The sequence below is a fragment of the Dermacentor variabilis genome, chromosome 8, assembly GCF_050947875.1.
Source record: "Dermacentor variabilis isolate Ectoservices chromosome 8, ASM5094787v1, whole genome shotgun sequence".
Classification (NCBI taxonomy): Eukaryota; Metazoa; Arthropoda; class Arachnida; order Ixodida; family Ixodidae; genus Dermacentor; species Dermacentor variabilis.
This window is the reverse complement of record NC_134575.1, coordinates 168,447,413-168,468,792: the sequence shown is the minus strand read 5'-3', so window position 1 is coordinate 168,468,792 and position 21,380 is coordinate 168,447,413. Positions and strand designations below refer to the sequence as shown.

The 21,380-nt window shown below is 42.5% G+C and overlaps 1 protein-coding gene across 3 annotated transcripts in view; it reads left to right on the top strand.

The window, feature by feature from the left end:
* The window catches only part of LOC142590718 (beta-hexosaminidase subunit alpha-like), a 190,130-nt gene extending 169,014 nt beyond the window's left edge, over positions 1-21,116 (top strand). For all 3 annotated transcript variants that reach the window (XM_075703143.1, XM_075703144.1, XM_075703146.1), the window contains one exon: positions 20,842-21,116. In XM_075703143.1, the coding sequence (XP_075559258.1) occupies positions 20,842-20,905 (64 nt within the window). In that variant the 3' untranslated portion in view covers positions 20,906-21,116. The remainder of the gene's footprint in view (positions 1-20,841) is intronic.
* The last annotated feature ends 264 nt before the right edge of the window (positions 21,117-21,380 follow it).

Here is a 21,380-nt window from a genome sequence, read left to right as displayed (position 1 = left end):
GCCGATGACCTTACTTCCGAGCAGCGCTCCCAGCTTCTTCACCTGCTTGCCCAGTTCCGCTCTTCTTTTGATGTCGCTCAGCCTGCTCTGGGTCGCTCATCAACCGTCAGCCACCACATCGACACTGGCTCCAACGCGCCATTGCGGCAGCGCCCGTACCGCGTATCTGCCAAGGAGCGTCAGGTGATCAGTGAGCACGTGGACGACATGCTTCAGCGCGGCGTCATTCGACCTTCCAATAGCCCGTGGGCATCACTGGTGGTTCTCGTCACAAAAAAGATGGTTCCATTCGGTTCTGCGTCGATTATCGCCGTCTCAATAAGATAACGCGCAAAGACGTCTACCCTCTACCGCGCATGGACGACGCTCTGGACAGCTTGCAAGGCGCTAAATTCTTCTCTTCGTTGGACTTACGCTCCGGCGACTGGCAGGTCCCGATGTCAGCAGTTGATCGCCCAAAAACTGCATTCATTACGCCAGATGGTTTGTACGAATATAATGTGATGTCCTTTGGCCTATGCAATGCACCTGCTACCTTTGAACGAATGATGGGCAATATCTTGCGCGGCCTAAAATCGAGCACGTGTTTGTGCTATCTCGACGATATCGTTGTGTTCGCCCCTGATTTCAGCACGCATCTTCTTCGCCTTAGGCAAGTGTTGACGTCCTTGACCAACGCAGGCCTGCAACTGAACCTGAAAAAGTGCCAGCTCGCCGCGCGCAAGCTCTTGATTCTAGGTCACGTCGTATCACAAGACGGCATTTGCCCCGACCCATCAAAACTTCGCGCCGTGGCAGAATTTCCGAAACCAAAGACACTCAAAGAACTCCGCGCCTTCATCGACATCTGTTCTTACTTCAAGCGCTTTGTTCGCAATTTTGCCTGGATAATATCACCTCTGACAGAACTCTTAAGTGACGCCAACGACCTATCCTCCTGGTCTCCTGCATGCGACACTGCGTTCGTGACCTTACGCCGTCTCCTGACGTCTCCGCCTATACTGCGACACTTAGACCCCACCGCCCCAACTGAAGTGCATACCGATGCCAGTGGTATTGGCCTTGGCGCTGTCCTTGCGCAGCGCAAGTCTGGCTACTCCGAGGACGTCGTCGCTTACGCCAGTCGTGCGCTGACCAAAGCGGAACGCAATTACAGCGTCACAGAAAAAGAATGCCTGGCCATCGTTTGGGCACTCGGGAAGTTTCGCCCCATTTATACGGCAGGCCTTTCAATGTTGTTACTGACCATCACGCCCTTTGTTGGTTATCCGCTTTAAAAGACCCGTCTGGACGCCTTGCCCGCTGGGCTCTGTGCATATAAGAATACGACATACACGTCATATACCGCTCAGGTCGCAAGCACACTGACGCTGACGCTCTGTCCCGCTCTCTGCTGCCAGCCGACACGGCCTCCCTCGCCACCATTAAGGCGGTATCCTCGGTCGACATCGACACCTTCGCATCAGAACAGCGCAAGGATCCTTGGGTGGCCTCTCTTTGGATCTCCTTTCTGGCTCGCCTGCATCTCCCATCTCCCGCTCCCTGCGTCGCCAGGCTGTCCATTTTGCTGTCCGGGATAACCTCTTGTATCGACGCAACTACCAGCCCGATGGTCGCAAGTGGCTCCTGGTTATCCCTAGGACTTTGCGTTCCGACATGTGCGCGTCTTTCCATACTGACCCACAATGTGCACACGCAGGCGTTTTGAAGACGTATGAGCGCCTGCGGCAACATTACTACTGGCGAGGAATGTTTACTTTTGTCCAAAAGTTTGTCCACTCGTGCCCGCAATGCCAACGCCGCAAATCTCCGCCTCATCCGACCCACGGTTTATTAAAGCCGCTTCCGTGCCCTGCTCGTGCCTTCGACCGTGTGGGAATTGACCTGTACGGGCCGCTACCACTAACACCCGCTGGAAAACGATGGATTATTGTCGCAGTTGATCACCTTACACGCTAGGCCGAAACCGCTGCTCTACCTGCAGCGACCGCCAGTGACGTTGCATCGTTTCTGCTCCATCGTTTCATTCTTCGTCATGGCCTACCTCGGGAGCTGCTGAGTGATAGAGGCCGTGTGTTTCTGTCGCGGGTGGTTGAAGCTCTGCTTGCTCAATGCTGCATAGTTCACCGGAGCACCACGGCGTACCATCCTCAAACTAACGGACTTACAGAGCGTTTCAATCGCACCCTTGGTGATATGCTCGCCATGTACGTTTCATCGCAGCACACAAACTGGGACATAATCCTCCCATTTGTCTCGTAAGCATATAATACGGCTACACAAAGTACCACAGGATTTTCTCCATACTTTCTTCCCTAGGGTCGCGATCCTTCCCATACCATCGATACGGTTTTGCCTTATACATCAGACGCGTCAGAATGTGCTCCCGTTTCAGCCGTCGCCCGATACGCCGAGGAATGCCGTCAATTAGCCCGAAAGTTCACCTCCGCTGACCAACAACGACAAAAAGCCGATCGTGATGGCGAGCCTACGAATCCGAACTTCGCTCCAGGCACCCTTGTCTTGTTGTCCGTGCCTTCTACCACGCCTGGACTTTCGACCAAACTTCTCTCGCAGTATGATGGACCATACCGCATCGTCGAACGCACCTCTCCGGTCAACTATGTCATAGAGCCCCTTACATCGACATCCGACAAGCGCCGCCGTGGTCGGGATGTTGTTCACGTGCGCCGCCTAAAACAATTCTATGAACCGCTCGTCTCGACGTCGTAAGTCGCCAGGATGGCTTCCCTTTTGCACCAGGGGTAATTGTAATGAAGAAGAAGAGCACAAGAACAAGGCCAGCCAGATCGTCTCTTCCATGCCTGCTGTACAGCCAGTGGGCCAGCCGGATCGCCAGTGCTTGGCACGAGTGTGAGCCGTTCGGGCAACCAGCTGTTCCTGTTCTGCGTCAGCTGCCTCCTCGGTTACGGAGAAACGTTACCCTCGGAACAGTTCAGTGCACCCATTACACTTTATACGTTTCTGTATTACGATGCGTTTATAAAGGCTTTAGAACTTCTTTATTTGGTCGAAGAAGATGCTATACCTGTTCCCTGGTTAATTTGAATCACTTATAGCCATTCGATTAAAACTGTTAATGAGGTTCTCTAAGACTCTCTGGTCAGTTATAGTGATGTAGATTAAGTTATTGGATGTGGTGGTTTGACGAGTAATTGGCATTCGAAAGGACGAAGACGAATGAGAAGAGATGGGATAGTGATCTGCAAAACGTTGCAAAATAACACAAGAAGCAAAGGAGTAGTTAGGAGCGCATGAAAAGATATCGTCTAAACATGACATTGTTACTTGGTCACCAACTATTTTTTCCCGGGTGGGAGCGGTTATAGTATTAGCAATACTGTACGAGGACAAGAGGGACAAGTAATCGGATACAGAGCCTACTGTGAAACACAAGGGATTTATATTTATGTACACACTAAGCATAATTCTTCCACTGAAGTCCATGAGATCAACATTTCTTCAAATTCGAGAAGAAAACGGGTAACACTGCTGCAAGGTGGCCGATACAGAGCAAACGACTATAAACACCTAGTACCGAAAGACATCCTCAGTGCTACGCATTCAGCTCGAACAAAGTTCACGTCAGTGGACGGAACGTCAAACGTATAGCTAACAAAGATAGTGATCCCGCCCGCTCGTCGGAGACGCCGAGTCACAAAACGGCATTGATAGAATAGCACTGAAAGCGTATGCATGCAGGTATCTGAAAATTTCATTTTGTCAAGCAGAATACGTCAACAAATCCAATTCCCAATGTGGCAACTTGTTTAAGTTCTTCCTGGTGTTTCAGAAGGCTTCTTATATTGCTGTTTACGACAGTGAATTTATTCTCTAAGCTATGACCAAATGCGTCATTAAAAAACTTAAAATTTGGAACCTGGCTGCAAGCGTTGGCCATAGTAGTTGCATAATTTATTTAAAGTCTGCCGGTGCGGTTATTCAACGAAGGGTCGAGTTTTCGAGCTTTTTCACATAAATCATGCCACGCTTAATCCAAGCAAACTTGTACTCGATCTGCTTGCCCTGGTCCTTGCACGTCAGAATAAATATCTATTCCGTGTTATTAAGTCGTCGATCAAAAATATCGTTTGGCGCGTTCCAGGTTCGCAAAGATGTTGAAGCTACCTGCGGGATTAAAACAACTTTTGTCTGGATGCAATGGAAATGAAGCGCACAACAACCCTAGCAATATCGTCACGTCTGCCCGGTAGCCCATTGATCGTTTCGACTTCCCAGAGAGAAAAATTTTGGACTTCTAGCTTTCCTGCGATTTCACATAAGACTTCCTTGAGTTTTTCGTCTCTTTCTTTTTTGTGACCATGCATTTCCATGTTCATGTTGCAGCTGTACTGTTCACTGTCATTTAAATCGGCTTGTATTCGTTCTAGTTGTTCGGCTTGCGTCTGGACAGCCGCTCTGAAGGCGGATACTTCTGCCTCCCGAGAAGACGCTTGTTCCTTGGCTGCTTTTAGTTCTTCGAGAAAAGAATCCTACTGTCGTGACATATAATTCGCCGAGCTCCCCAATCTTGAACTGTTGTGGTTATTGTGGTCAATTCTGTTCTCAAACGGAGCAGCGAATCATCCTTGGTGTAAAGCTCCGGTAAGCATTATAGACTTTTTTTATACCTTGTAGTTCCGAAAGCAATGCTGATTCCACGCCCGTATTTTCATCGACCTCGGCAGCATCAGACTGTGAGTTGGAACCATCTGTGCATTTTTTTATGCCATTCAGCACGTCTTGCATACCCAGACGTCTCTTTTTGCTGTACCCATTGTGTTTAAACTGTTTGACGAAGTTCCAGAACAGTTTTGTTCCAAAAGATAGGAAAAGTTAACAAATTAGATTATGGGGTTTAACGTGCCAAAACCACTTTTTGATAATGACGCACGCGGTAGTGGAGGACTCCAAAAATTTTGTCACCCTGGGGTTTTTTCACGTGCACCTAAATCTAAGAAGAAGGGTGTTGACGCATTCTGCCCTCATCAGAATGCGGCCGTCATGGCCGGGATTCGATTCCACGACCTCCGTGCTCAGCAGCCGAGCACCATAGTCATTGAGAAACCATGGTCGGTAAGAAACTTTTTTACAACTCGCGCAGGTAGTCAATCTGCCACCATCGGGCAGTGCCTTGTGGCAGGTAATTGTCATGCAGAATTGTCACTGTCATTTTCATGCAGGTAAGGCGTACACAGTGTGCAGTCAGCGGCAAATTGAAAGTCGATAGATATCAACCAAATGACACGATAACTGTTGGAATACAACTTGTTAGCTAGGGAAACGCCCTCGCCGCTGACGGCAAGGGATCCCCGCGGTCCACTGGTTTAAGTAGCTTCCTGGCGAATCCTGGTCTTCAGACATGTTGGCCCCTTGCCGCCAAAGTCAGCAGAATGGTGGGCACTGATGAAGGTGGTAGTAGGTGCTGTGGTATCGCGAGGGCTGCATCAAGGTCACCGCCTGTTGGAATACAACGTGTTAGCATGACCAACGCACTTATTAAATTAAAATAACATTATGGGGTTTTATGTGCCAAAACCACTTTCTGATTATGAGGCACGCCGTAGTGGAGGACTCCGGAAATTTCGACCATCAGGGGTTCATTAACGTGCACCTAAATCTACGTAGACGAGTGTTTTCGCATTTCGCCCCCATCGAAATGCGGCCGCCGTGGCCAGGATTCGATCCCGCGACCTTGTGCTCGGCAGCCTAACACCATAGCCACTGAGCAACCACGGGGGGTGGCCAACGCACTCTCCACTGACTGCTAACCACGTAGCCACGTATAATAATAATAATAATAATAATAATAATAATAATAATAATAATCTTTTATTGCACATAACGTATACAGGGCAATGAAACGGGCCTGTCAAAGCCTCTAGTGGCTTGAGGGACTTGGCCCGGCAAAGTCGGCAGACGGACGTGCAGTAAAACATAAAATATGAATATAATATAAAAACAATATATCAACACAATACTAACATGAAATCAATAGTGACCAAGGTGCAAAAAGTTAGGAAAAGTTACATCAAGAAATGAAAAGAGCAAGGAACAGTATTTTAACAATTCGTGCCTGATCATGAACATTTTTCAGGCATATAGGAACCGTGTTACAATGAGTGAACCATGTTTATTAGCACTTCTTTTGATGTTGCGGAAAACATTTCCTCTCCTAAGTCATTAAAAATTTGGGGAACATAAACACAGCGCCTGGCTTCCCCATGCCTTGTTAAGGAGCGCGGCACCTTAAAACGAATGGAACTACGCAGGCTTCGGGAGGCTGTATGACGTGTTTTGAAATTGCTGTCCCAGAAATGTTGTACCACTCCAGTCTGTAGAAAGAGTGTTCGAAAGCATGGAAGACCAAGGCCTGTAAAAATATTATCAGACACAGAGAAGGGGGCGTTATATGCTATGTTTCTTAGTATGTTTCTTAATAAAGTGTCAACTCTGTTTTGCCATCTGGCTGAGCAAAAAGCAAAAACAGTAATCCCATATCTGAGAATGCTGTACACCAGAGCATGCGCAATGTTTTTTTTATGGGAAAAGGAACAATGGATTTTATATGGAAAAACAACCAGGCCGTGCTCCGAAGCTTACCACAAACATGTGATAGCTGGCTGTGCCAAGACATATCACTGTAGAAGAAGACTCCCAAGTATTTTACCGAATTCACATAGGCGACAGGCATGCACCGACAGGGATAACAGCCGTGAACATGTAGAAAAACGGGCGTCTCTATAGCTGTTAGTTTTAGTGGGGATCTGAAGCAAACGAGTTTCGCTTTAATTGGGTTAACCTCCAAGCTGTTATTAGTGAACCAAGTCATTGTTTTGTGTATATTATTCTGGAGGTTAGTAATGGCCATGTTGTAAGAAAAATGCTTGGAAAGCAAAACAGTGTCGTCAGCTTATTGAAATAATAGACCGTTGGAAATAACGTGAGATAAGTCATTAAAGAACAAATTGAACAAAAGAGGTGATAATATGGAGCCCTGTGGAACCCCGGCCTTCATTGGAAGTTGACTACTTACATTTGTCATCCCGTCTAAAACAACCACTTGTGAACGACCAGAAAGGTAATTCTTGAGCACATCATAAAACGGACTTCTGAAGCCTATGAAGTATAGTTTTTCTAATAAAATACCGTGATGAACTGTTTGAAAAGCTTTAGAAATGTCTAAAAATAAAGCAACACTAAACATATTTTGATCGAAAGCTGAATGAAGTTCATCGGAGAACTCTTCCAGAAGAGCTACAGTACCACGACCAGGAACGAAACCAAACTGGCGGGTTGACAAAATGGAAAATTTTTCAACAAAGGATGACATAGATCTCAAAAGAAATTTCTCGATTATGTGGGAAAGTATAGGCAAGATCGAGATGGGTCGACAGTTCTTCATGTCGTCTTTTTGTCCTCCTTTAAATAGCGGTTTAACTAAAGCAGTTTTAAGGTCATCCTTTAAGTTCATAATCTATAATAATAATAATAATAATAATAATCTTTATTACAAATAACCAAATTGTACATATGATTTTGCTAGGTCTGCCGAAGCCTTCTGTGGGCTTGTATGGCAGAAACCTGGCAGTCAGGGCACTGCATTATGTACCTTATTACAGACAAACTAAATGTCAAATTTAAAAAAAATTAGAAAGAACGTTTCACAGGTTTTTCCAAATAAACATGATCAGTAAACAACACCTAATGTTCAAATGAAAACACGTAGCACTCAATAACCATTACAATTGAGTAAACAAGGCACAATAAGTAAACAAAGTTACAACCTATCTAGAACAAAAAAAGAAAAAAAATGTGAAAAACACCGGAAAAGTCTGACATTCATTTTGGTAAAGATCACACTACAACAAAAGAGACTTTGTACATGTGTGAACTATTCTTTCATTGCCTTGAGGACCTTCTTTAATCCCGACAAAGTTGTCTGATCCAGTACAGCACTGGGAAGGTTATTAAACAGGTGGGGGATGTAGTACCTTCTTTGTCCTTTTCCATAACGAGTTCTTGTCCGAGGAACTACATATCTGGGATGACTACGCAAAGCAACACTGTTATGGACAGGTTCTCGGAAAGCATTGCTCCAGAAATAACGCATCACAATTCTTGAACGAAACAGAGACTCGAAATCGGGCATTTCTAAATCTCGAAATAGGTTATCTGTGGTTTGATTGTACGCAACACTTTTTAGTATGCTTTTTAATAGGTTGTCAATTTTATGTTTCCAAAATCTGCTGCAATTAAAAAAACAGGGAATGCCGTACCTTATATGCGAGTAGCCTAAAGCATGCACTATCACTTTTTTAATCGTGGTAGGTGCATAACTCCTTATACGGTAAAGGACACACGCAACATTACGTAATCGCGCACAAATTCGAGCCATTTGAATATTCCATGATAAGTCAGTCTCAAAGTATACTCCGAGGTACTTGACACTATCCGCATATTGTAATGGGGCACAAACACAGCCTAAGCAGTCGGAACCGTGAAGGAAAACATGTTGATTTGTTACAAGAGGCTTTAACGGATTTCTAAAACATACTAATTGAGTTTTCTTAGCACTGACTTTTATACGGTTTTTTTTTAACCAGTTCGTCACATTTTTTTATGTCGCTTTGAAGTAAAGCGACAGCTGCTTCGTACTGCATGTGTTTCGATACAAGCAACGTATCATCTGCATACTGGAAAATCGTACATGAAGTTGTTACCTGTGCCAAGTCACAAACGTACAAATTAAAAAGAAGCGGAGACAAAACGGAACCCTGTGGAACTCCTGCTTTAAGAAACCGCAAAGAACTCTTTTGGTCGCCAATACATACGATCTGGGATCGATTTAACAGCTAGTTTTGTATAAATGCATGGAAATGCCCCCGAAAACCGTAATTATGTAGTTTAGCACATAGAATGCTGTGGCTTACCGAATCAAAAGCCTTTGATATATCTAAAAAAAGCCCACAGGCTACCTGGTTAAGTTCAAAAGTTTGATATAGAAGATCCGATAGTTCTTCAAAAAGCGCATGCGTGCTTCTACCAGACACGAAGCCATACTGGGAAGGTGATAAGATGGTATGTTTTAAAACGAACCCTTCAATCGCTTCAAGCACGTGTCTTTCCAGCAGTTGCGCTAAGAAAGGAAGAACAGAGATGGGGCGGTAGTTCTCTGGCTTCGAAGCATCTCCGCCTTTAAATATCGGTATCACACGTGCTCTCTTTAGTGCATCTGGTATTATGCAAGTATCAAGGATTCTATTAAAGATAAAAAGAAGCGGATCAGCCAGAACTCTGGCGTTGCGACATATGTCTTCTGCTGTTATGCCATCAAGTCCTACAGCACGGCTTTTTCTAGATCGACGCAACAATCGATACAAATCTTCTTTATTTATTGGTGGAAGAAATGCCGAATCTAGTATTGAACTAAGACCACCATTGAGACCAACAGGATCATTTGGTCCATCATTATAGGCGCAAATCGAAGAAAAGAAATCATTAAAGCTGTCTGCCAGATTTTGATTGATAGATCCACAATTTCTTGTTAACGGGTCCAAATACGAACCTGGATAAGAGCCTCTAAGCTCATTTACTACGGACCACATTTTAGCGGGTTTATGACGCGAGGAAAAAAATTTATTACGATAGTAGTTCCTCTTAGAACAGCGTATCATTGCTGTAACTTTGTTCCGGGCTTCTCGATAGAGACATTTTAGTGTTTCGTCATCAAGGTGCTGTCGACACCGCTTCCACGAGTTTTCCTTTTCTTCAGTAGCTTTTATTATCCGATTGCTCAGCCAGTATAGGTGTGGTCTTCGTTTTCGAACCAAGACTGTTTTTCTACATGCCTTCTTTAAATCGGAAATCACCGCTATGAAATTATTATATACACTGTTCGGACAGCTATTTGTTAGCATTGCGTTCCAGTCATAGTGGGAAACTAGTCGGTCGAAATTAAAGCAATCAAATATTTCAATATATTGGGATTCTTTACTTTGGGATTGCTGGGAACTTGGGAATGAAAGCTGGCATCCTATAAAATAGTGGTCTTCCAGCTTTTTCGTCACTCGGACGGAACTGATGTTTGAAAAATCTATTGAACGGACCATTACGTGGTCAATACAGGAAGTCACCACACGAGACAAAAGAAGCTCCTCTCGTGTAGCCTCGTTAATAGCCGACTCAATGCCATAGTCAGCTAGGATGTTCAAGTAATTGGTAACCATGGCTTTCTCCGAGTTTAAAATGTCTATGTTAATGTCTCCAACGAGACAAACGTTCGAATTAGGAGGTAGACAACCGAGATTTTGCTTTAGTTCATTCAAAAAAGTTTGCACATGTTCGAAGGGGGGACGATAAATCGCAGCTAACAACAAAGCCGCATTAGAATTTTCCAAGCGGAAGGCGAGGCATTCCGCCCCCGTAAAAGTAAACGTCGTAGTTGTAGTTACCCATTTAGATTTGATGAATACTGCTATACCAGCACCTCTCCTGGCCGTTCTCGTAAAAAAGTATTCGTGGTAATTCGGTAGATGAAACTGCGACAACATGTCATCTTGAACATTTATCTCGGAGAGTACAAATGCATCCACTAAGGGCAAGACGTCAGCAACGCCGACAAGAAACTGATCCCAGTATTTTCTTATGCTTCTTATGTTTATGTGAACGACTGAAAAAGAAGGCTTGCCACAATTTTCGAAAATAGATCCCAATGAAGCGAAGTCCGGGAGAGAAGTATAGTTTATCGCCATGAGTTTAAAGCATCTTATCGATGTCTGTGACCGAGGCAATCCTGATGACAGGGCCTCCGTCTTCCTTTCGTGCAAAGATCTTTGCATTCCTTACCCAGACAAACTTATAGCCGTTTTCTTTGCCTTTAGACCGAGTTTTCCAAAAAAGTTCCTTAGTAGCTTGGGTGAGGTTTTCATTGAGGTACATAGCCGCTACCTTTTTTGTGTGTGCCAAGGCACGAAGTTTGCCGCGAGCAGCAAGCCAAGTGTCCCGCAAGAATGGGGACGAGAATCTAATGAGCACGATAGGCGTTTTATCTTTTCTGGCAGGTAAGCGGTGGATCGCAACTATGTCGCGGGGTTCAAAATCTATTATTTCTAGCTTGTGTGCGAGATCCGCGACAGCAGTTCGCAAGTTTTCTCCGGATGAAAACGGAAGACCGTGTAGCTCAAGGTTCGATAGTCTGTTATACTGCTCACAGCCATTAATATCAGCTAGCAACTGAACAATCTCAGTGGATTGGGAATTCACCGTTTCTGTCAGCGACAGAACTTGAGTTTCTAGGCTCTTAAAGGCCGAATCAGACTTTTTTTGTCTGTGTCGCAACAGTGTCATAGGCCGAAGACAGAAACTGTGCAGAATTTTGCAGCTCAACTACAGTCTCTTTCACTGACAGCACTTCATCTATTTTTGGTTTGAGAGCTAGGAGCTCCTCGAGCTTTTCTCGGAGAGGCAAAAGAACAACCATCATGTCCTTAATACCCCTTAGTTCTTCTCTGAAAGCATTTAATTCCTTTGCGAAAGAGCCAGGATCATCAGCCACTGCAGTTACTTGAGGATTAGCGGCTTTCAATAAGCTGTTATCGCTTGCAGGCGTTCTGCATTGCTTACATTTCCAGGCCTCTCTTTTTGCCACGCCCATTGCGGCAAACGTATTTTCAGCCACACCCGAACAGCTTTTGCCAAGGTGATAGCCTAGTTCGCAATCCAAGCATGTTAGGAATCTGCCATCAACTGGCAGCTTCTCCGAGCACGATTGACATTTGGTTCGGTCAGGCATGGTCATATACACGCACAAAAAAAATTGACAAGGCTGAATATACTGTTTGCAAAATACCTATCACATCAGCACAATGTTCAACACAATAAAGCACAACATACTTATAGCATCAGCACAAGGTTCAACATAACTAGACAGCAGTCGGCAGCACTGGCAAACAACTATGCTCTTAAAATTAATGGCCCACCTGCCAAGACAAACGAGGCGATGAGTATTCGGTGACAGCTTCGCCACCGACTGCGGAGCACTGTTGATTCGGGAGCGCCTTTTATGGTCCGATGAGAGATCCAGGCGCCACGGTTCGGTGCGACGTGGAAGCTGGCAGCGGTCACTTTGGACAGCAGCTTAGCGGGCTATCAGAAACGTCGTCCAAACTTTCCAGCTGAATTCTCGGGTCATGCCTGGGACGAAGAATGGCGCAGCCGCAGAAGCTTGTTCCAGGTTAGTTCACAGCGACCAAAGCAGCACCTGCCAAGACAAACGTGGCGATGAGTATTCGGTGACAGCTTCGCCACCGACTGCGGAGCACTGTTGATTCGGGAGCGCCTTTTATGGTCCGATGAGAGATCCAGGCGCCACGGTTCGGTGCGACGTGGAAGCTGGCAGCGGCCACTTTGGACAGCAGCTTAGCGGGCTATCAGAAACGTCGTCCAAACTTTCCAGCTGAATGCTCGGGTCATGCCTGGGACGAAGAATGGCGCAGCCGCAGAAGCTTGTTCAAGGTTAGTTCACAGCGACCAAAGCAGCACCTGCCAAGACAAACGTGGAGATGAGTATTCGGTGACAGCTTCGCCACCGACTAATAATAATAATAATAATAATAATAATATTAACAATAATAATGTTTAATGCCACAAAATATACAAAATAACACAAGCAGGCCGGTCTTCAGTTGGCTTGTAGGACCGTGCCTATGAATGTAATAGACAAAGCAAAAAAATATACATAAATTGATGAGAGATGATTAAAAAAATAAAAAAATGAAAGGAAAAAAAATTGAAAAGAACAAGAGAACATTTGGTTATCTGCATATAACAAAAGTTGAAGAGGTAAATATTGCGATGCAAAAAAAAAAGAAAATGTACAAGAAAGTAATTTTACTGTAGCTGCTTTAAGAAGTGTTTGAGCGTGCTTTTTGATGTCACGTTAAAGATTTCTTCTGGTAATTTGTTAAATATGTCAGGCACATAAGCACAGCGTCTGGCCGCGCCATACCTTGTGGCTGAACACGGAACTACATAACGGACACGTTTTCTAAGCTCCCTTGCGGCGGCACGTTTTTGTTTGAAAGCGGAATTCCAGAAATGTTTAATGACAACTGTTTCTATAAGTAACGAATGGAAGTTTGGTAGCCCAAGTTCACGGAAGATATTTGCATATGTTACTATTGGGGAATTGTAAGCAACATTTTTAAGAATGTTTTTTTGTAATCCGGTCAACCCTGCATCTCCAACGATCTGAACAAAAGCCAAAGACTGTAATGCCATACCTCAACACAGTGTAACGCAGTGCCTGTGCTATAATCTTTTTTACAGACAAGGGTGCAATACTTTTGATATTAAATAACAGCCAGGCTACTGACCTCAGTTTAGAACAAATAAGTGATAAGTGATGTTGCCACGATAAATTACTATCGAAATAAATTCCGAGATAGTTCACACAATCCACGTATGGAACAGGTGCACATTTACAATCAACAGTCTGATTCATGCAAGTAGAGAGGCATGTTAATAACAGTAGTCTTAAGTGGGGAGCGAAAACAAACAAGTTTTGTTTTGGGGGCATTTACAACAATTCCATTATTAGAGAACCAAAGCATTGCCTTGTACACGTCATTTTGCAACATATCAGTGGATGTTTTATAAGAAAGGTGTTTCGCTAATAATACAGTGTCGTCAGCATACTGGAATACTGAACATTTCGAAATTGCCAAAGGGAAGTCGTTAACAAAGATATTAAACAATAATGGCTACAAAATGGACCCCTGAGGAACTTCAGCTTTTACCGACAGCTTAGAACTAAATATGCCCTTATCATGGGTAGACACCACCTGAAATCTGTTGCTCAAGTAATTTTCGAGAACTTTGTAAAAAGGCCCACGAAATCCCCAAAAATGCAGTTTACTTAACCAGATTTGATGATTCAGGGTGTCAAACGCTTTCGCTACATCTAAAAATAGCGCACATGTGAAGAGATTCTGATCAAATGCCGAGAAAAGTTCATCTGAAAATTCCTCAAGCAGTGCCACAGTACCACGCCCTGAAACAAAGCCAAACTGTCAATTGGTCAGGATAGAAAATTTGTTAAAAAAGAAGACATAGTGTGAAATAATAATAATAATAATAATAATAATAATAATAATAATAATAATAATAATAATAATAATTATTATTATTATTATTATTATTATTATTATTATTATTATTATTATTATTATTATTATTATTATTATTATTATTATTATTACAAGTTCAAGGGATACAAGTTCACTTGGGTCAAGGCCGGAAAGATTTTCGCAAAGAAAGATGAATCCTCGACTCTGATTCGAATCAACATGCTAGCAGATGTTGAAAAGATTGTTTAACATAATGGCAAGCACCTGCGAAGAGTTTCCCGATTTTCAGTCTTTCTGTGACAGCTGCAGTCCCAAGTCGAAAGGTGACTTCATAATTATTAATCTTAACATTAGAAGCTTACGGAAATACTGGGACGAATTTAAAATGATTGTCACTTCAACACTTAGTTTTGTGGATTTGTTTGTTATAACAGAAATTAACGTCGCAGATACAGGCCTGGATACGTTTGTTCTAAACGGTTATCAACCGCACTTTGTAACACGATCACATCGGCGAGGAGGAGGGATTGCTATTTTCGTCAAAAACGTATATGACGTGTCACACATCGATGTTTCATTCACTTTTGCGGAATGTATTGCTATCAAAGTGGCTCAGCGGCGGTTCCTGCTTTCTGTATTCGCGTTTTATCGTCCTCCATCAAATAGTGTCAGTCGCTTTTTAATAGAATTGGAAGCCTTCTTACAACGATTCAACCCGGTGGATGAAATATGCCTCGTTGGAGACTTCAACATAAACGCTCTTTGTCACACAAAGGGTGCGGTATCCGACTACTTATCCCTTTTAGCTTCGCACGGCATTGAAAATACGATAAACATTTCAACAAGAGAAGACCTGGTAAATGGGCGTGTAGTCAGTTCATGCATAGATCATATTTTGGTTCGTACTTCAAATTATTCTTTAGATTCATGTGTCATAAAACAGCGTTTGGCAGATCATTATTTTGTGGCTTGCCACTTTGTGTCGTCAACCCCATTAACACATGCTTGCGCTGAGGACTCGCCTAGCAGCGTTCAGATTTCTATAATAGACCAGCGTAAGCTCGATGACCTAATCAGGGCATTTGATTGGTCTGCATTAATGAACAGAAAGGCTGCACATGTCTACGACTGCTTTTGTGAAAAAATACAAACATTTGAAAACTTGGCAAAAAAAACTGTAACAAGGAAACGCCGAAAAAATCATAACTGGATAAATGCTAACGTAATTCATGCTATAGTGGAAAGAGATGTCTTGTGGAAACGTTCGAAACGTTCCCCCGAAAATATAACACTTCGCGCTGAGTACACATCAGCTAGAAACAGGGTAGTTGCCCTCATTAGATCGGCAAAACGGCTGTATTTTTTACATCAATTTAATCTAGTTTTGAAAAACCCAGCAAAGACTTGGTCTTTAATAAATCACCTTCGAGGAAAAGCAGACCCGAGATCTGCCATTCATTCGTTTTCGAACGACTCCGCAACAACGGCTAATCTATTTAACCGTCATTTTGCTCGTTCGTGTGACGGAGCTAGTCAAGGGCATGCTCTGGACTGCACGCTTCAAAAATCTATATCTGCCTCAGCCTTCCTGCCGAAGTTGTCGGAACTTGACTTACATAGGATTATTTTCAGCTTCAGACAGAACAAACCACCCGGTCTTGATGGCCTTTCAGTGCGCATGCTCCAAAGAAACTGTGAAACCCTGTCGGGCATTCTTCTTTTTATGCTTAAAGGGTTTCTGGACGATTCTTCTATCCCTGAAAAACTCAAAACTGCTTTAGTCAAGCCACTTCACAAAGGAGGAAAAAAAGATGTAATTGAAAACTATAGACCCATATCCATTTTGCCTGTACTCTGCCAAGTGTTAGAAAAGTTTCTTTTGGAAATAATGCTTTCCTTCATGAATAAGTTCTCGTTTTTGTCCCCTCATCAGTTTGGTTTTGCGCTGGTAAAGGTACTACCTTACTTTTAGAATCCTTTTCGGATGAAATTGTTTCCGCTTTCGACCAAAATTTGTTTAGCATTGCATTATTCCTAGATATTAGTAAAGCCTTTGAAACAATTAACCACGACATTTTGTTGAACAAATTACATTTATTGTAATTGTTCAACAGGACTATGTTATCTGCCAACTGAAGCTTGTTGAGATATACACCGTTGATCTTTACTCCTAAGCCTTCCCAATTTAATAGCTTGGACACTACTTCCAAGCACGCAGTGAATAGCAGTGGAGATATTCTGTTTCCTTATCGGGCCGCTTCCTTTATACCCATTTTGCTACTTTTATTGCGGAGAACTACCGTAGCTGTTTAACCTACAGATATTTTCCTAGATATTTACGTAAGCATCCTGCACTCCATGATTACGTAATGCCTTTATGACTGCTGGTATCTGTACTGAATTGAATTCATTTTCGTAATCTGTGAAAGCCATATAGAGAGGAGAATTTTACTCTTCGGATTTTTCGATTGCCTGATCGAGGACATGGATGCGATCCATTGTAAGGTATCTCTTCCTAAAGCCTGCCTGTTTCTTTGTTTGACGGAATTACAGTGTTGCCCTCATAATATTGGTAATTGTCTTGGTATGCTATATAGTACTGGGTGTAACCTAATGGGGCTATTATTTTTCAATTGTTTAACCTCTCCTTTTATTGCATTAGTATAATGATGGGATTCTTCCAGTTCTCCAGGACCCTTGAAGTCGATAGACAGTTCGTATAAAGCGCCGCCAGTTTTTCAATCATTATGTTTTCTCTATCTTCGACTAAATCAACTGTTATGACGTCTTCTCCTACCACTTTTCCCTATTTCATGTCTTGCAAGGCCCTTCTAAATACAGTTATAGGAGCAGTCTCTATAACCTGTTCATACTTACTTCGAATGGAGATATCGTGGCTGCACTGCTATACAGGTCAGTATAGAATTATTCCACTGTTATGTAATATATCTTGAAAATTGCTGTTGATATTACCCTCCTTGTCTTTCACTGCATACATCTTGGTTTGTCCTATGCCAGGTTTTCTTCGCACTGATTTCATGCTGTGTTTATTGTTCACTGCTTCCTCAGTTTTCTCACGTAAGAATTTCGAATATGCCTTATTTTCTCCTTGTACTTTTGACAATTCCGCGAATTCTATCTGATCTCTTGAGTTGGGCACTCTCATTCTTTATGGTTTCTTCATTAGGTCCTTTGGTGCTTGGGAGAGCTTGCCTACTGGTTGGCTTGGTGTCTTACCTCCCACTTCAACTGCTGCTTCTGAAGCCAGCCTAGTTACGATTTGATTCATTACCTCTATGGCATCTTTCACCTTTTTGTTCTAAGGCTGCATATTTGTTTGCAAGTACCAGCCTAATTGGTCTGCCTTTATCCTTACGCCGTCTAGGTTAGCCTGTTTCTTCTTGACCAATCTTACTCTTTCTCTCTTCAAATTGAGGTGAATCCTAGACCTCACTAACCTATGATCACCATTTGATGAAAAAGAGAATGATAACGAACAACGAAGAAAATTTCGATAATAGACCTTTCGCCTCCGACTAGGGACCCTTGATTACCTTTTATATTAGAAAGCAACAACGCAATGCTCCTACATTTACGGAAACGATGTAAAACATGAGGCTGCCACGACATGGAGCTGATAAATATAAGCCGACATACCGTGCACTGTCCACGTAATCCCAAGGACTACATGAGCAGACATGCACAGTGTCATCTGCTTTTCGAGAAAACGTGCTATCAATATTCAAGCTGGTATGAGTTTAATGTTTCTTGTACATAATGGGGGAAATTGCCTGATATGATGTACAATGATGATGTCGATGAAAGAAAGAATAGTTTTCAAAATTTTTTTGCTAGAGATCAGCTGCTATGAGCTCATGAATACCAACGATGCGTTTCATGAACGCATCGAACTTGAACTCCATAGTGCGATTCTATGCAAGACTACGGGAACGTTTACTGGCGTGGTCTTTATGGTTGCCGATGGAAATGAGCTCTACTTTTAATTAGCGTTTATCTTAATAGACTTCACGCAAACACACCATTATATGCTGTATGGATACGTGATGGCTACAACCTTTGCATTCACCTAAATTCTTCGTTAAAACTGATTTTTTCATATGAGAGATATAACATTTCGCAATTACTAGCAAAAGATTCCACATCAAGCTTATAGAAAAGAGGCACTGAGATAAATTCGGTCCCTGAAGATAAGCAGCTCGAAAATATAGTATCAATGGTACCTCTAGCAGCCCTGAACATCTGCGACATTTCATATACGTACTTGTTGTGGACATTAGAAAACTGTCCTTGGAAGACCCACGCAATTATTTCGGGTACACAGGGGTGTGTTTATGGTAATGAATTTCTTGCACGTACGGAGCTACATTATATGTAAAAGCGCACATAAGTTGTATTAGAAATTAAAATGAATTCTTCACTAATTTATGATGTTTCAGTGATTAGCGTTTAACTAATTCCAGTTCGGCACATAACGTAATTGAAGAACTGTTGCCAGTGTCTTTGAAACCCATATCAACCTAGAACGAAATCTAAAATGACACCTCTTCATATATGCATTGAAAAGCTTTAGCGAATAAATGCGTTGGTGTTATAGCAATTTCCGAGCTTCTTGTTTAAAAGCACAGGTGGATCAACGGAACATTTTTACCGCATATATGGCACCTCGTATGAGAGAAACTGGTCACAGTTTTAGAAATTGCTTTAATTGCATGGGCCTCGTGAAATCTCCGGTTTCCATTCGTGTATTGCAATATATACACTATGATATTCAGGTAAAAGTGTGAATATGGAAATTTTGTGTAATATTTAATTATACGTTTTGATTTGAAGGATAAGTATTGTCCGCTTTTTTCGAATATTCTAGTTCAATGGGTGAATTTGGACTGCATTCCATAGGCGAATTTTTAAAAGTTTCTCAATGATGAAAAAAGACACTCCGCAATATAGAACTCAAGGTAAAACGTGTGATGCGCCATTGCTACGTGTATAAACAGCGCGCGACTGTGTAGGTTCTCTTGGAATGATGAACACATTCATTCTTCAAGTTTTCAATTATGCGATACTTTATTGGCAGCATGCCTGAATGGTCTTGAGAAAAAAATATTTTGCGAGGACGACACATTGGTGTATCTCACCGCCTCATTTTCAATGCGGAACAGCGTATAAGCCATTATGCACAGCTGGCAATAAACTGAGGCTTTTCGCTAAAGAGTCGTTCTTTTTTTCGTTTTTGTGGATAAAACCTGCTTGCGAAGCACCCTTAGCTACAGCGTTGACACAACAAAACTAATTAGAAAATGTGCGCCTTCCTTGTGTGATGCTGAATGCGATTTATGTTTGCTATGCTTCATCAGGTTAACGCAGCGCTAAATGCTAATAAATGAAACGGTCACAATTCGTCTTGTTATTTCTTTGTGGCTTAAACAGTTGCCTTTTAGAATTCATTTCAAGAGACACGTATGCCAGGCAGAGCTATCGTGCCTTGTTGCGTAGATAATTTACAGGGAAATATATAGCTCGCCGATGAATCGCAATGTCGAGATAAGTCATTGTAATTTAGCAGCTACCTTTCTTCTGTTTCATTTTAGGGCACACATTCCTGTTGCAATATTGCAGCCAAGCACACACGTCAAAATAACATAAATTATAATGCGCACTAATATCGTGATTTTTTAACAGGCAGTGGAGTTCCAAGAGATTCACTGCAGCAACCACTTTTGAATGGCCATAAACCATTTTTGAATGCCAATTCCTAAAATCTACCCTCTAACAGTTCTTCGGATTTCAACTGGACGCATAAAGTATTTTTTCGGCTATGTCGAGAAGGGTGCTATTATTACAAGCACGGCTTCATCCCTAATCCCAGTAATTTCACAAAGAAATTAACAACTGGTCGTATACAAGTGTGGCTTCCTCGCATTTCAACATGAGTTGGGCTCGTATTCACAAAGAGCTTGTGCACTAGAACTGTTCCTAAAAGAAAATTTCAGGCACAGCTATTGCTGCAAATATTGGCAAAGGCGACCAGTTGATGGCAAAGGTCAGTTAGAAAGAAAAGCTTTACAAAATGCGCCCTCTGTACAATAAACACAGCCGTTGTGAAGCGCATATTTTTCATTTTTCATTCACAACAATCAGTTTATTTATTTATTTATTTATTCAAATAACTTGAAGACAATAGGGCGATAGAGAGTGGAGTGGTTACAATGGTAATAAAATTAGCAACGATAACAGGCATGATGTGGCAGTTAGGTAGTTACTGACAAAGCAGGTTCGTAGCAGAATTTCTAAAAGCAATAATGTCTCTAATGGCTACAACATTGCATGGAAAGCGATTCCAACACGAACATATACTGGGATTAAATAAGTCACTGTTTGAAAGTGGAATACCGACTTTACGAAAATGATCAATGCGTGTGGAACTGTAGGATAGTTTCGTTAAAAGCCTATTCTTAAGCAATGAATTGCTAGTGACCGCTGGCGATCACCATCCCTTTAATGCGTCAAAAATGTTTGTCAATGTTCCTTTCCGCAGCAGTGTTTAAACATGAAATCTAATCTGCTCCTGGGATCATAATACTCATTCGTTTTCTTAAACGAGAGCTCCCCTTTCCATTAAATAGATTTATTTCGAAACGCCATACGTTGTACCTTTTTACTTTCTCTGCAGGCGTGGTCTTGCAGTGGAACCTCAGAATGGCCCTGGATTTTGCGAGTGCGACATAGCTGCTTGAGTTGTGCGGCTGCCGCAGCCAAGTCCGTCAGACACGGCGCACTCTCACGTGCCTATACCATCGGACCACAATACAACGCACAAGGTCGTCATTGCTTCAGGGAAAATAAACACATTGTTACAATCGCCAACCGAAAGTAACTTATACTAGAAGAAAATGAAAGTGAGAAAAGATATGCTGTACCTTTAAATAAAATATTTTATTGAATACACCAGCTTTGCACACATCAGTGAAGTCAAGATAAAATATTAACCCTTTAATTCCTCAACACAATTGCACAAAAGAATATTGAGGAATTCTTGACATTTATCTCTGGCCGCAATCTACAATTGCAGAAATATAATGTTGTTTCAGTTATAATCAAATTACCGTACTAATTAATAAGTAATTATTTTGCTATACTTATCCACAACTGAAACTTTACTCAAGCTTATAAAAATGGCCGGCGCTGGGTGCACGCACGTGGCAGCAGACG